Genomic DNA, 16595 nt, shown 5'->3' on the forward strand with positions numbered 1-16595 from the left:
TATGAAAAAGTTTTTAGAATTGAAATGGTTATATTGGAGTACATATATCTATTAACTTCTTGCTATTTCAAATGTTTGGTTTTGCTAGTCTTGCTCTCTAGGTTAGAAAGTAGCATTTTTGCTTTACTTATTCTTACATATTTCTCAATGTATGCAACTTAGAGTTTTTCCCTTTCCTATTTGTATTTTTGATGAATAATTTCTGTGAGTTTTTATGAATGTTTTATGATAAAAATTGTTTAAAAAATCAAATTATTTCATTACTTCTTAAAGTAGAATTAAGTTATTCAGATCATTAAGAAAAGTAAAATGTAAAAAGTTAAAAAGTTAGTAGTTAACAATTTTTATATTGTTTTTGTTTATCAGTTTTCTCTCCAGATTGATGAAAACATTTTGCATACCTCCTGTGTCATTTTATCATCTTTAATATCTTTTGTGTGTTACACAAGAAATTTATAAAATGATCCCAGATTTTGAAAACAATGAAAAGAAATCAACTCTGAAAAACCAGTGCTAATTCTAAAGAAAGGGAATTAAAAAGAAAGCCTGTAGATTTAGTATCTATTTTTATAAATGTAGTCGCAGAGTGAGAGGAAGATAATTATGGATACCTAATTTTTTGAAGAAGTAGCTTTATTCTTTATTTACGTATACATAATATGCGTAACGTTTAAAAATCATGAGATTTTTTTTTAAAGATATATTTATTTTAGAGAGAGAGCATGCGCAAGCCCACAAGCGAGTGTGCGCACATGCTCATGGGATGTGACTGTAGGGAGATCAGGGAGAGAATTCCAAGCGACTCCCCACTGACCACAGAGCCCCACTTGGGGCCAGTCTCCTGACCCGAGATCATGTCCTGAGCTAAAATCAAGAGTCGGACACTCACCGACTGAGCCACCCAGGTGCCCCAAATCACGAGATACTTGATAGTAATTGATGCTATTTAATGTGGCATCTTAATCATATTTATACCATAAAAACTGAACCATTCCAACCATAGTGAAGTGTGTGTTTGTTTGTTTGTTTGTTTATTTATTTAAATAAAGTTTGAGATTCTGGCCTCCAAATTCATGCCTATCAAAACAAGAAAGACTTAGAATAGTATTAAAGAACAAGTTTTCTTTCTTTCTTTCTTTCTTTTGTTTTAAGATTTTATTTATTTGACAGAGAAATCACAAGCAGGCAGAGGCAGACTGAGAGAGAAGGGGAAGCAGGCTCGCCACTGAGCCACGAGCCCGATGTGGGGCTCGATTCCAGGACCCTGGGATCATGACATGAGCCGAAGGCAGAGGCTTTAACCCACTGAGCCACCCAGGCGCCCCATAAAGAACAAGTTTTCTTAAAATATTTTTTTCAGGCTTTGAGCATTGGAAAGCATCTGCTTTTCAATATTTTTATCTATATTTTATTCTTTGTCACATCACAGACAAATTTTTGGAAGTATTTTCTTGGTCTTTCTGTTTCCTTTTCTTTAATTCACCAAATGGCCAAGTCTGAAAAAGTTGTCAAGTAATAAGTTAACTGAATCAGATTTGTGTTCCCTTATCTTTCTCGTAGGCAATCAATTGTATTTTCAATGAAAGCTTTTTTACATTTTATTTTCTAGTTCCAATTTTAGTTTTTAAAGATTTATTTATGATAGTTACTGATTCTCATGTATTTCTGTATTTATCAGATGCTTCTAAATAATTTTGTATTTCTACTATCATATGCTATTCATTATCTTTAATAGCATACTTATAGAACATTAATAGTTTTTTAATATTTTCACTTATCGTGAATCCCTAAATATCTTTGAATATTCCAGAAGAGATTTGAAATGGCAAAATTAAAATTTTAATTTTAAAATTTCTAAAACTATAATTGAGTATGTGTTTCATAATTCTTTGCCTTCAAATTTACCTATATACAAAATCAGTCTTTTGAGGAATAGTGGGGGTAAGCTGATTATGATTGATTGATTATATGCAACTGGGGAACCAAAAATAAAGTTAACAAAGCTTTAGACTAAGAAAGTTGGTTTTCTGTTTGTAGTTAAAGCTATTGTCTTTTTTTAAAGATAGGTCTCATTAAAAAATAAATTCATATTGATTTATTTCTATAAATTCTAATTTTTGACATTTTACAAGGCTTTATTTTCATATTTTTTTCAAGTACTCAACTAGTAGGAGTGGAATTTTAGAATGCTAGTGTTAGGATATTGATTTGACATGTGACTTAAGCTTAAAAAAAAAAGTCAAGCTTTTAACCATGTATAGTTTTGGTGATTTGAGAGCATTTGCCCCTTACATACTCAAATCCTTGTAGATACAAACAGTGTTACGATCAAACTCGAATATTAAAATTTTAGAGGAAAAAGAATAGGAGTAATATATATCTCAAAGATGCACAGAAAGAAGTTAATATTTCAAATTAGTGATGGCAACCATTTAATGTGGTGCTGTTTATTTTTTATGGGTATTAAATTAAAATACTCATAAGTGATATGTTTTAGTAACATTTGAAGAACTGTACTTTGCCACTTTAGATAATGTTTATATTTGGGGCAGTAAGTTTCTGGCTTTAAAAATTTACAAAATATACCTTTTAACTTTAACATTAACTTTAACATTCTTAACCCAAAAAAGGCAGGTTATTTAAGTGTTTTTGAGAAATCCGCTCCAAGTTATTAGAATGGCACAAAATCCCATGTTAGTGATTTAAAAAATTTTAACAAATGCAAAGTTCTATGAAGGTTTTACTACGTTTTAGACTATGCCTTTAATTTATATTGTGTTGGGTAGATGGTCTTGCTAATGACTTCATATGCTTAGTGTAATTTATGTAGCATTTTAAAATCCATTTTTACTGTTACGTTTTGTTTCATCATTGCTTTCCTTATTCTGCATTTTCTGGTCATCTTCTGAATCTGCATCTTTTCTCTGCTACTTTCCTCCACAGCACCTTACTCACAGGGGCCTAGGATTTACCTGTGTCCCAGCTCCCCCTCTCTCTCTTGTGGTTCCCTTCATCTTAAAAAGTCCTGTCTCCTACTCTCGGAATCTAGCCTCCCCCCTCATCATTCTAGCCCTGTCAGCCCAGTTCTGAGGAAAAGTGTTTCTTTCAGTGAAGAGCTGTTCCTGGCTGCTTCTGGTAGGATCACATTATGTCAGCTTTTTAATCCCTTTATTTTAACTCACCTTTGAAAACAAGTAATTATTTCATACTATTAAAGAAGTATTGGGTGTCTTGCACAGGGCATACTTCTTATTTTTCTTATTGGTGGACAGAATTAAATGATTACAATGATGGTTGAGGATTATTGGTTGGATAATTATGAATATTCTGCTGAAGTCATTTTGTTTACTAAAAAAATTATATGTCTGAGGACATAGATCTGCATATTTCCAAGGATTATTGGGTTTTTATTTCTAGAGTTTCTGTTTTAGATGCTTTACTTTCTTTCCCTTCACACCAACTCCATTCACTTCGGACCTGCACCATCATGTTGCTAAGCCATATGGTTACATTAGTAAATTATTCTGTTCGAATTGGTTTAAGTCTCATTTTGGTGGTATTCTTTCTTTATCCATTTTTTTTTCTGTCCATTGCATTGATTTTCAAATTATTCTGCTGTATTTTCTGATGTTTTATTTACTTCTACAAAATTACATTTTATTTTATGGCTTTCAATATGCTTCATACAAAGATATTAGTTTCATTTCTATGTTTAGTATTGTATAGTCTCTAAAACCCATATTTAGATTCCTACAAGAAAAATATGTTCCTTTTTTATTTTCAAAGAAGAGAATGGGACTATACACATGCTAACCTTTGTTTCCTTATCCAAGAACAGCTAAAAATGTGAAAGTGAATTAGTTCCTTTTTTAAGTCATTGCAGTAAATTTGTATGTATCTTCAGTTTCAAAAGGGTGGGATTGAACTGTTAACTCTAGCCTCTAGAGCACTGGCTTCTCACCTGTCCCCTACTTTCTATAATTCTTTGATCATAATTGGTCTATTGGTACTATCAAAAGAATAAAATAAAGTAGGGAAAGAAATTAAAACTTAAGCCTTTAAAAAATACATCTTAGAGCTTGGGAATATAATTCTTCTCATCCATAACTATGTACATTTGTGATGTGTCTATTACATGTCTGTGATTTTTAGTTTTTAAAAATATTTTATGTTGATTTTTGCAAATGAGTATTGAAAACTATGAATGTTAATAGTGTTTTGTCACGAATGTTATATTTAGGAATGGAAAGTTACCAGAAAATAGATTGGACTATATTTCAAAATTGCCTAAAATTCACACTCTTTAGAGAATTTTGGAATATTTTAAATAAGCACAATTAAACGTGCTTCTCTCTATAGTTACTTTTAAACAAACACTTGATGTTTCTAGATTTCTTTTAGTAAGTATTCTTAAATTGTGAGCATAGTAAGTACAGTTGACCCTTGAGCAACACACCCCTGCGCAAATTGAAAATGGGCATATAACTTCTGATTCCCCAAAAGCTTGAATATTAATAGTCTACTCTTGACCACAAGCCTTACTGATAACATAGTCAATTAAAACAGTTATATTACATGTATTCTATACTGTATTCTTGCAATGGAGTAAAGCTGAGGGAAGAAAATGTTACTAAGAAAATCATAAGGAAGAGAAAGTGCATTTATAGTACTGTCCTGTACTTATTGAAAAAAATTAATGTATAAGTGGACTGTGCAGTTGAAACCCATGTTGTTCCAGGGTCAATTGTAATTGGTAGTATCTTGATTATTTTGTATTAGAAGACTCACTCAACACTTAAAAAATTGAATATTATACAAAAATTCATACATTAACAAAATTTTAAAAATAAGTTTTAGAACAGATTGAATCTGAAACTCACTGTGATCACAGTTTTAACATCTAAAATCTTTGTGAATAAAATAGTAAAATATGTGCCTAATTGCATGTCAAGTACTTTAAATGTTTATATCATTTTAAGAAATTTGACTCATGATATTTATAAAGATGAATGCAGTTAACTTTCTGTTTCTATAGTTGTTTTTTGGTTGTTATTTATGTACTGATGTTCTGTAGGAATGGGAAGTGGTAGTGCTGGAAAAGAAGGGGGGCCGTTTAAAGCTCTTTTAAGACAACAGACTCAGTCAGCACTGGAACAAAGGGTAAGAGACACTCAATATTCTCTATTCTTACACTGTTAATATGATTTTATTATTATGCTTCTACATATTTATAACTTATTTCCATAAACTGGTTTGATCATGTATATGTAATATAATTTCAGAGTCCCAAAATTTATTTAAGGTATTAAAGAAATTTGTTTATGAATAATTAATTTTAATTTGGAATTCTGTAACTTTTTTTTTTTTTGTCTTCTAATCTTTCATTAGAAGTAATCTATTTGGAAATATCCATTGGGTGATGAAATCATTTGTCATTTTACCTTAAAATTATAATATACAAAAGGAAATAGTGGACATTTTTCAGAAAAATATATTTCAGTTGTACTATATTAAATATCTTTCTTGGGGTGCATGGGTGGCACAGTTGGTTAAGCATCAGACTCTGGATTTCAGCTGAGGTTTTAATCTTAGGGTTGTGAGATTGAGCCCGTGTTGGGCTCCAATTTCTAAAAAAAGGTAATTCTTCAATATATTAATATATTTATATGCTGAGATTATTTTTATGGTTGGCCAATCTCAGGGGTAAGAAATGCACAGATTCATTATTTCTACAGATTAACATAAACAGTGTGGTTATTTGGTATGTGAATATATCTCTTTTAATTATTATAAGTTTAATGTTTAGTTAACTTTGTTAATTGGGAAAATAAAGAGTCACAATTTTTGGATGATTTTTCTCTTTTTTTTTTTTGTATAAACTTCATTGCTAAGGGAGGATCGCCTCATAGGTTCTGTAGAAGGCGGGTATGTTTCTGAACATGTGTGAGAGCCTTTTTCTTGTATTGGTAGCTGTTCTAGTTTTAATCTTGATCATTTAAGTTTTATTTAAGCTTTAACAAATGTTGCCAGCTTTATTTCTTTTCGTAATGCATTTTTAAAAAATTTATTAGCACTATGAGGCTCATTTTTTTTCTACTCAACTAACACAGTGCATGATTATTTATATGTTATGTCAGTTATTTTAAGGCACAGTCCCATAGCTTTCATTGTGTCTGATTTGGAAGTTTATAAGCATTTACAGAATTTTCTTTTACATGTTCCCATTTTACACGAGCATTAAAAAAAAAGATCAAACAATAAATACCTTTAGAAGAATGCATTTTTTAAAAAAGGTATTTCATCTCTAGAGGTTAGCTTTTTGAGAATAGGGTTTTCAGGGTCTGTTACTACAAACAATATACACAGTTTACTTTTTTAGACTTTCTTTACTGTGCAGAAGTATCTGTATGTACCCTTTGCCTTGCAGACAAGGTTGGGGGGAGCAGAGCAGAGCTGAGCTAATCAATCAGCGTGATGAGCCATTAGAGGTACAAAGTGGTTTGCTTTACCCCTCAGCAGGCAGCATTTGCACTTGAGCTGCTTTCACAACTTGCAGGCATACCGGCTACTATTGTGCAAAAAAGCCCACTTAAACATTGGGACCATTTATTGAAACCAAATATAGAAAGAGACTGGAAACACAGAGAAGAGGGTCAGGGGGAAGGTATGTGTGACTGTTTCTTAGGCCAGAATGCTCTTACCTCCTCCCCACTCCCACTTTTACATTCTCTACAGAGTTCCTTACACTAGGAATATTCCTTGTAATTGTACTAGAATTCATAGGAACAGAAAAACTCATATGAGATACGAGATTTTGCCTCTATTTTGTGCCTGTGACTTTATTATTGATATTAAGAGCTTTTGTAAACATCTAGCTTTAAGAGAAGAAAAATACTAATCAATAAAAATTGTTTTAAATTTAGTTTGGATAAAATTTATGTTTTCAAATATGATTTTAAACATTCTTCAAGTTTTGGACACATTATTACATTGGGTATACATTTCTAGATAATCTTTATGAACTTAACAGTAAAGATGTGGGAGAACTATAGTTTTCATTTACAACCTTATAAAATCCGAGTTGGCAATATGTTTATGTTACCTAACTCTGCAGTAGTTACTTGAGTTTATGAGACTACCTCACTATCCTGGGTACACAGTAAATAGAACAAGCTTCGTTTTTAGCTTTCCCATTCACCTGTGGTGGCTGTTAGTATATCTTTGTTTTGGGAAAAAATTTGTACAGAAGTATGAAGAGTTTTTCCCATATGTGTTCAGATATGCCTTAACTCTGTCAAGTTGAATATTAGATCGAGGTGAACATATGATATACTTAATACCATTTTTATATTCATTTTTAAAATATTAATTTCTATTCCTTTTTAAAGTGTATGGCTTCCCCCCACCTTAGGAGAAGAGAACCTTTGTCCAGCATGCTTTATTTAAAGGGTTCAAGTAACAGTTCTCAAAAATAAAAGTGTTACAAAATCAGTGAAAAATAAGTTGACAGGATCTTGGTAATAGGTGTCAAGTGATTAGGAGATAAGATGTAGAGATATAAATTTGATTAGATTTAGGGTCTACCTATGAATGATTTGATGTAAAGCAAATAGGTTTACTTTTCAATATGACTCTTCTTTCACTTGTAAGAAAAATGAAGTTACTTTTCAGATGCTGGGAGATATATTTTTCTTCAGTAAAGAAACCTAGTTGACTTGGTTTAACTTAGTATTTCCCAAATATATTTTACAATGGAATCTGCCATGCAAAATACCTGTTAGTGAGGACCACACTTTGGGAAACACTTATACAAAGCAAACTCTTTTAATAATTGTGATGTTTTCGATAGTGGGGTAAAATTATATAATAAAATCATAGTAGGAATCTGGCACAGAGTTCTTTTTATCTAGAAAGTTGACTCTCATTTCTTGGGAAAATAAAAAGAATACTTGGTTGAAAAATAAACTATTTAAATATATTCTAAGAAAAATTCTATTTAAATGTTAAAAAATTACTTGCATTGTGTCCCCAGATTTTCCAACTAGCCTGTCTTTGAACACATGGTATTAAATAGATTTATGCTGTATGCATTTGGCTTATTGTCAAAATGTCAACATACAAATTTCCACCTAGTTGTACCACAAGGCAAGGCACTTTATTTTTTTTTCTAACTTTTTTATTTTTAAGATTTTATTTATTTATTTGACAAAGAGGTCACAAGTAGGCAGAGAAAGAGGGGGAAGCAGGCTCCCTGCTGAGCAAGGAGCCCTGTGGGGGCCTGGATCCCAGGACCCTGAGATCATGACCTGAGAAGGCAAGGCACTTTAAATATTAGGGGTTTACAGAGAAAATATCTTCTGTGGTTTTGAAATTCTCATCTAGGCATTGAAAACGGGTTGGGCTTGGCTGATCTTAAGGAAGCTGTTCTTTTCAGTGGAAAAGAACCTACAAATTCATCAGGTATAATGATAAACTAGAGATTAAAACCAGCACCTTGTCTCACTGTTTTAATCAGAAATTTCAAGAAGCCAGATGATAAGGCTTGTTGCTCACATAGAGCCGAGGCCTCCTTGACTCACGTTAGCGTATGGGAAAGATTATAAAGTATAGTTTTAAGATACTTTGCCGAGGTCTGGCACTCTGTAAGTACTTCACAGTAGTCACTCTGTAGTGGTGGTGGAGATGAGCGCTATTTAACAGTCACTGGTAGTCACTGGCTACTGGTGAGAGGGGTGGAAGTGATAGGTGTTTAATGGTAGGTATCTGCCATAGTGTTTCTGGGAGAGTTATCTGAAGATGTAGTTGTGGTTGAATAAACCATGTCATTTTTATGTACTTCAGGTTAAATTTTGTGTGTTAAATTAGGTGTGTTGATTGGACATGTAGGACAGAGTTTAAGTTTGTGGAGTGATCGTCTGCCTCTTTGGGCAGCCATTCCCCTACTTTTTCTGCTTATGATCACCAACTCTACTATGCTGCTTTTCCTCTTGTCTCTTTTTATCCCATCTTCTGGAATTTAGGAAAAAGAATCACAATCTCAAGTAGAGAAATCATTTAAGTTAATTTTTATACCTACCTAAATTCTTATATTCAGATGTTTTCCAATATGTGAATTTACCTATCTTATTTCTCACTTTCAGAAGAAAGTACAGCTTTCCCTTTAGCTGTTTTATTTTCAGTGTCTCTTGTCCAGAATATTTAAAATGTTTAAGTATAAAGATTAAATGTAAAGTGCTTTTTTCTACTATACTTCAGTATTTTGAGAAAATTTAAAAACTGTCTACTTAAAATTGAAAAAAATCATGAAGGCCTAACTTAGGTAAGATATTTAAGTTTCTAATAGCATAAACTTGGATGTGAGGGCGATCTGGCTGCGACATCTGTCACCCCATTGATCACCAGGGTTGATTCAGCTGATCTGGCTGGCTAGGCAGGTGTCCCCTTCCTCCCTCACAGCTCCATGTGCGTCCCTCCCGAAGCTGCGTGCTCGGTCGAAGAGGACGACCTTCCCCAGTAGAGGAGAGGACCGTTCTTTGGTCAAGGGTATACGAGTAGCTGTGCTACCCTGCTAGAACCTCCAGACAAGCTCTAATAGCATAAACTTATTTGTATATTTCTCACTTAAAACTTATATTTAAAAAACTCAGGTAGAAATAAGGAGGCATTTTTGACTAAATTTTTTATAATACATGTAAGTGAAATTCCCTTCCTATCCTCCCCCTTTTTTCTTTTTGCCTGTCAGCTGTGCCAAACCTATCCATTTCCATAGATAGGTTTTTACTTTTTTTTTTTTTTTTAATGTAGCCTAGGTTTTTCTTACCCTTGTTAATTTAAATATTTTAAATTCTAACTGAATTTATTTCTAAATTCTCTCTATATTTTATACTATGTCTTCATGGGTTATTGAAGTGTGCAGGACTGTTTGCCTTTGTGTTAAATGACTCCAAGTTGCTATGCTTTGTGAATTATGCTTTGGTGAGTTTGTATTCTCCATGCTTAGTAGCCAGTCAGTAATCTTGCTGCTTTTAATGTGCCTGCTTTTAGTAGTATTCTGTATGTCTTTATCTCTCAGCTTTCATTTGCTGCATTTAAATTATTGTGGTCAGAAAAAAAGATATTGCTAAACTTTAAAATATGTTCCTAAAATTATGTATTTATAATTGCTGAATGGCATAGTATGGATATGATCTGTAGGGATTTCTTATGAATCAAGTACATAAATTTTAGCACTTGGAAGTATGACAGTTCTTTGGACTGTTGAGAGCTCTGTTTTGCTTATTTTCCAGCTCTCAGTTATATTCTGAGTAGCTGAGGCTACTGGTAAGTGACTTCTGGATAAGTGAGCTATGGTAATCTTAAAGCCGTATGAGGCAGATATTAAATTTCCCTTGCTTGCATCCAATTTTGTGTAATGTGGGAGCCCTCTATACTTGGAGAGCCACAGGAGCTCTGCTTTCTTCTTGGGTGCTATCTCAATGAATTTCCTTTCTCTGTTTCCCATTTCTGCCTTACCTCTAAATTGATGAGATTGATGTTCTTGAGAGAGAAGGGGAGAATGAAACTTAGAAGAACTTGGGGAATTTTATTTCCTCGCTTGCTGTCATCTATTTTCTTCTCCCTTTTCCTTAATATGCATCTATGTACTTAGAATTTTTTCCAGCTGCCCTGGTGTTGATAGAGTAAATTATCTTACACAGCAATTCTGTACCCTCTTGACCTTGGTATTTGCCCTTCGCTTATTCCTGAATCTCTTAACCCACACTGCTCATTCTCTCACTCCTTCCTTAGTTCCACATTCTTGTAGATCTCTTGCACCAGGCCTTCAGAGTCTTTACCAGTAGCCTGGAATTGGGTGTGTGTATGTGAGGAGGATTCTGCCCCACTGAGAAGTAGACTCAGCCTCGAAGGGCAGGGGAATCCCCACATCTCACTGTGAATTTGCATCAAGAGTAGGAGATTGAAAGGAAGGAAGAATGTGTACAAATATCTTAAATCAAAACTCTGAGAACCTTTTTTTCTCATTGAGAATTGATAAAAAGAGTGTTTGGATTCTGTATAACATGATATATGTGGGAAAAAGGATTAGGAACTCTAAACATCTAGGAAGACATTTAATTACAAAGCATGTGTAATGTGTAACTGGTAGCCTTTTGTTAAGAGATAGGATTCATATCATAGTATGAATATAATCTATGGGGATCAGGCTTCTTAATAAGCAAATTTTTTGTACTTCACACATGGTCAGTTATATTTTCCCCCCTTTCTTTCTACTAGGAATTTCCATTTTTTACCTTGACGGCATTTCCTCCTGGATTTCTCATGCATGTTGGGGGTGTTGTTAGTGCACGCTCTGTGAAGCTTTTGGATCGTATCCACAATCCTGGTATGTTCTTTAAAAGCTTGTTTTCAGAGTTTCATTTACTTAAACTGGGATTATTAAAATTGATTTTTATACTAAAAAAAATCAAGTCTATCCGTAAAGAGAAATGAAAAAGAAAGTATAAATTGGCATGTTGCTTTAAGTATTTGCTATAATTCTGATTAAAAATAATCAAATAAGTAGAAGTATATTTTAGTTAGCTTTTTCATATAAAACAAATATTGATTCATTTTCCTGGCCAGGCATCACTTTGAAGAAGTTCCTAGGTAACATTTCAGTCAGCTTTTTTCTTTGACCCAGGCAGACAACAAATTTTGTAATTTGACCGTTGTGGCCATTATCTTAAGATGTTAATTCTTTCATTAGCAATAACTCTTCATAGATTATTTTAGTAATTTCCTTATTCCTAAAAGAAGTATTCCTTTGAAATGTAATTATAAACATTGTGTAGTATCTAAGAATTAAGAAAAATAGTGCTGTCTGTGCATTCCTGGTTTCTTTTCTAAAACTATTTGTTCTACATAAGCAAACAAGTAAGAATAGTAGCTCACTCCTTTAAAACATGGGGCCATGATCAAAAAAGAAGAAAGGCATCAAATCAATCTCAATTTCAGGCCCTTGGATTAGGAATGCTTTGATGGTTTTTCTAAATCCAAAATAAGCGTGATAAGTGGTAGAAACTTTCTGTGTGCAGTGTGTTCTTGCATCTCTTGACTGGATTCCCAGTAATTTGCTCAAGTCACTTATTATTTTGATGACATACTTAAAAAGCTGAAGTTATGTTAGTGTTCTTATTTGGCATATATACATACATATTTTTGAAAATTTTAAACTGTCACTTCCAATAACCTCTTCCTGAGGCTTGTACTGACAGCTACAAAAAGAGTAAAACACTGAAATTATTTTATGCAAAACACTGCAGATAGTGATTTTGAGGATACAGAGCATTACCATTCTTCTAAGTTAAAAAAAAATTTAATCTGTGCCTTGCGGTTTGATGTCTTTTCAGTTAATAATTCCAGAGGAGCAGAATGGAATTTTTTCCAGAGCTTGAACGAGATTTCAGAAGAGGAATAGTAGCTAGGATTATTTAACTCTTAAAGCTAAACAAATACATCTTTTAAACCTTAGTCTTCTCTTTTTTTCTTCTCTGGTTTATTTTTTTTCTGCTCTTCCTTATTTTTTCAAATCAATTTAAGATCTTTTCTTCATGTAGTTTTTGTGAATTCTGTAGTAATTAAAGGCACATTTAGATTGATGCTAGTTTAATGTATTGGGACATTGGGGACTCTGCAATTTCCATATCTTTGTGTTTAGGAACTTAAATTATTTGGAAAGCGCACGGAAATACTGAGTTAATATACCTGACATTAACTTGGGTGTGACCCAAGGCTTGTTAACTGCCGTTTCTTTGGACCATTGACTTAAATATTTTGCCAGATGGTGCCCACTGATAAGCTCCAAAATGGTTTCAGCAATATATTTAACTGTTCCGTTTACTGAAAACATTTTGATTTTATTGTGGCTTCCAGGTACTCTGAGTAAGCTATAGAGTCTGGGAGAACAAACAAGTCTTATTAAATAAGTTTAAGTAGAAAGCTCTATTTAAAATCCTATTATTTTTTACAAAAAACTCTTTTTTAGGGTTTATCATGCTTGCCAGTTTGTTCTAGCGGTGTGAGAAATATAAGAACCCAGGCCGAGGGAAGAACACAGGAATCTTTAATACAGAATACATTTTGTGTATTATAATTATCAAGTTATCCATTCTCTTCCTTTCCTCCCCATATCAGAATTTTTTTTTTTCAATTCACATGTAGGAAATCCTAGTTACTAATGTACTTATTTCAAAAGATTATGGGCATATAAATATAAATGCTTTTAATGATATGCAAGTTATATTTTAATTTTGTTTTATTTTCAGTTAATTTTAATCAACTACGTATTCTAATGGTTTCACTATTACATGATTTTGATATAAAAATCACATTTTGGGGGGTGGTTTTATATATGTATTATGCATTAAAAAAGGAAGATTTTCTTAAGAACATCTTATTGATGTTCTTAATATTTCATAAATAGTTATTTATGAAAAAGATTTAATTTGTTGAAAAAAGCTGAATGTTAAAACCCAAAAACCACTCTAGATTAGCATCTACCATGATAATGATATATTGATTTTATGACACTGAGTTACTCTGCTGAGAGAAACTTAAGATGGATTGAGATGCCTGTGCTGTTAAAATGCTGTATTTGCACTCTCAAATGAATCTTGCAGCTATTTTTTTTCTAGTGAATATGGGAACTTTTCATTTTACACTGGAGTGTAGAAGGAATAAAATCTTATTTTTAAACCACTACTGTCTGCTACATATAGATTAGTATTCTGGAGTTAGTTCCTTTAGCATATCCTCCTTTGTTAAATATTAAGCAACACGGACAAGAATGGGGTGGTTTTAAAAATCAAGGTCATTATCTTAAACAACTAGACTTTAGTTAATGTTAGATTATGATAGCATGCTCCTTCTTCTCTTTCTATTTCTACTTCTTATTAACTCTGCTGTCTGTGTCTTTCCAGTTGCTGTCGAGTGGTATTGTCAATTGTGTTCTTGTTTGTAGTGTTTTTTTGTTTTTTTTTTCCTACTATTCTGCACCTAAAACTGATCTACTAATTTGCTGTTTTGAACTCAGCCTTTGTCGGAATTATGGGTAACACAAGATCTTACAAACTGCTAGACTGGAATAGTTTCAATTCAGGTATTTTGATGGTCATTCAGTACTACATATGCTGACAAAAATTATGGCAGCTCAGTGAAGTTTTTAGAAATGTTCTAGATTAAATAGGTTTAATGGAAATTCAGTTATACAGATACATTCTGCAGTACATATGTTGTAACTCTTAAAGTTTCCACAGAATTGCAAATATAAAAATGTGTTAACTAAAATGAATTAACCAAAACCATAGAAATACCATAAATTACAAATGGCTTTTGTCAGGTGATTAACTTTCAGAAACCTAAATTTAAATTATATTTATTATATTTTGGACAGTTTTTTCATGTCAGTTAATTGTCATAGGCATTAGCTTTATAATTAAAGAGATGTTAATTGTTAAATGTAAGTATTAAATGGCTAGTTTGATAAGCTTAAAGTCTGCTTAAACATTAATTTAGACTTGAGTATAATGTATTTAGTATTCTATAAATACCATAAAAGTGTGACTATTACCATTTTGTTTTATAATTCCAGAAGTGTTTCAAAATTTGGTAAGTAAGAGCAGATTTTGGGGGGATTAACAGCTTTCATAAGCTCCCTTCCTTCCCCGTTTATGTGAGAATTTAATTTTTCTTTTTAGGTAATTTTACATATGGATATAATTTGTAAAATATAGTTTGTAGCTTTTAGAGAATCTAAACTAACTTTACAGCTGATGATGTGGTTTAGAGTCAAAGCCAGTTTTTCTTTTTGATAAAAGCATATTCTTCTAATATAAATATGTAAATTTTTCTGTTCTTTATTTTTGAAATTAAATAATAGAACCATTTTGATTCGGTATTAGAGGCTGGTATTTTGCCTGAAGTATTTTACCAGTTCTTTGTGTCGGAAAGTATATATCTATTTATAGAAAAACAAAATCACCAAGAGGCTTAACATTTTAGATAATATTTCATAATCTTTTCAATACTGTAAGCTTTTTTTTGTTCTTAGGGGTCCAGGATGTAAGTTCTGATGTAAGTAATGCATGTTTGACTATGAAGTATCTCATGTTCATCATGCAGGTTTACCTAAGTTCAGTCTAGTAAACAATCTGATCAGGTCCAACCTTTGCAGATTTAGACTGACATCAGTTGGTAAGTCTTCAGGGAAATTACCTCTCCTACTCAGGTTTTTGCCAGCATGTTACCATATTGATTAAAATTAAAATAATCGTTTTTAAATGTTATGTGTTATACTTGGTTTTTAGTGAGGAAAATACCCTGCTGGATTCATTTAATAAAAATAATGTTATTTTAAAGTGTAGGCAGATTAGTTTATAAGAAGTAAAAAAGCCTAATTATGTAAGAAAAGGACATTGGGAATAGACTGATCATTAATAATTTAAGGAACTTAAACGTTGTCAGGGCAAAGATGTTTAGGGTGAGATGAGTGTTAGATGAATGAACAGTGTTGGAAAGTAGAAAAGTAGTTAAATCTTATAATACTTTGTCCCCCATAAGCAGAACTACAGAATTTGGCAAGGAGAAACATGGTTGAGGAAGCGGTATATCTTGCCATCATTTAAAATAAAGTCAGGTAGTGAGTGTATGAAAAAAGATGGATAGAAGTTACAGAATAGTAAAAGAATTTCAAAGATGACACTTTCAGTTTAATGTTCTAATAGCTCTGTGCTTTTGACTGAGATATTAGAATCTCCTAACAGTGTATATCAGGCTGATTTTGATATTAGGTTAAGAAAAATAATGTGATAATTCTGAAATACAAAAATGTAATATTTATAAATATATTTGAATCATTTATGTATTCTTTTCTGTGATTGGGGAATAGATTAGCCATTGCTGTCCTGTTTTACCATAGAAAATCAGGAGTTGGCCACATCAGTAAGAAAAATAATTGTGGTTATAATTTTTATTAATGTTAGAAATTGTTCATCAATACTGTACTTCCTGGATTCTGACACCATTTATTTTGTGAGGTATCACCATTTTAATAATAGCTTTCCAAGAGAAAAGAGAAAGAAACATTACTATATTAAGTATATTGATTAATTACTAGACATGTTTATTTCAGAAACATTAAAATGTGGAAAGATATAAGAAACATCTTTATCACATAGTAGTATTTCATGAAATATGATCTATCGTGCAAGCATTTATTAGAACTTATTTTGTACCATACAGTTTGCTAGATGATAGGTGTGCGAAGATGTCAGTCACCTCGTTTTCATGAAAGTCATATTCTGGACAGTTAAAAAAATATGTTAATGGTTTACTGTGTGGTGTGGTGTGATATAAGGTAGAGAAGTAAAGAGGAAGGCATGATTAACTATGTGGCAGGGAAGCTTGGAGAGGTAATTCTTGAGTTCAGTTTGAAGGATATATATGACCTTAATGTAGATTTTATATTTCTGACAGTGTATTTGGAGGCATATTGTTCACTCCTTTGTAGTGCATTGCAGAACAATCCCCTAGTCATAACTTGTTTGAAGATGTTTACC

The 16595-nt window shown here is 32.3% G+C and overlaps 1 protein-coding gene across 22 annotated transcripts in view; it reads left to right on the plus strand.

Annotated features, from left to right (window-relative positions):
• C2CD5 (C2 calcium dependent domain containing 5) overlaps positions 1-16595 on the plus strand; it is a 97674-nt gene that overhangs the window by 33751 nt on the left and 47328 nt on the right. For 10 of the 22 annotated variants that reach the window (XM_059402821.1, XM_059402825.1, XM_059402826.1 and 7 more), the window contains 2 exons: positions 5075-5160; positions 11275-11383. In XM_059402821.1, coding sequence (XP_059258804.1) covers positions 5075-5160; positions 11275-11383 — 195 coding nt within the window. Of the gene's footprint in view, positions 1-5074; positions 5161-5892; positions 5926-11274; positions 11384-14071; positions 14138-16595 lie in introns of all 22 variants that reach the window. The other 12 variants (XM_059402811.1, XM_059402810.1, XM_059402812.1 and 9 more) reach the window with 3 other exon arrangements.

The sequence above is a fragment of the Mustela nigripes genome, chromosome 6 (genome assembly GCF_022355385.1).
Source record: "Mustela nigripes isolate SB6536 chromosome 6, MUSNIG.SB6536, whole genome shotgun sequence".
NCBI lineage: Eukaryota > Metazoa > Chordata > Mammalia > Carnivora > Mustelidae > Mustela > Mustela nigripes.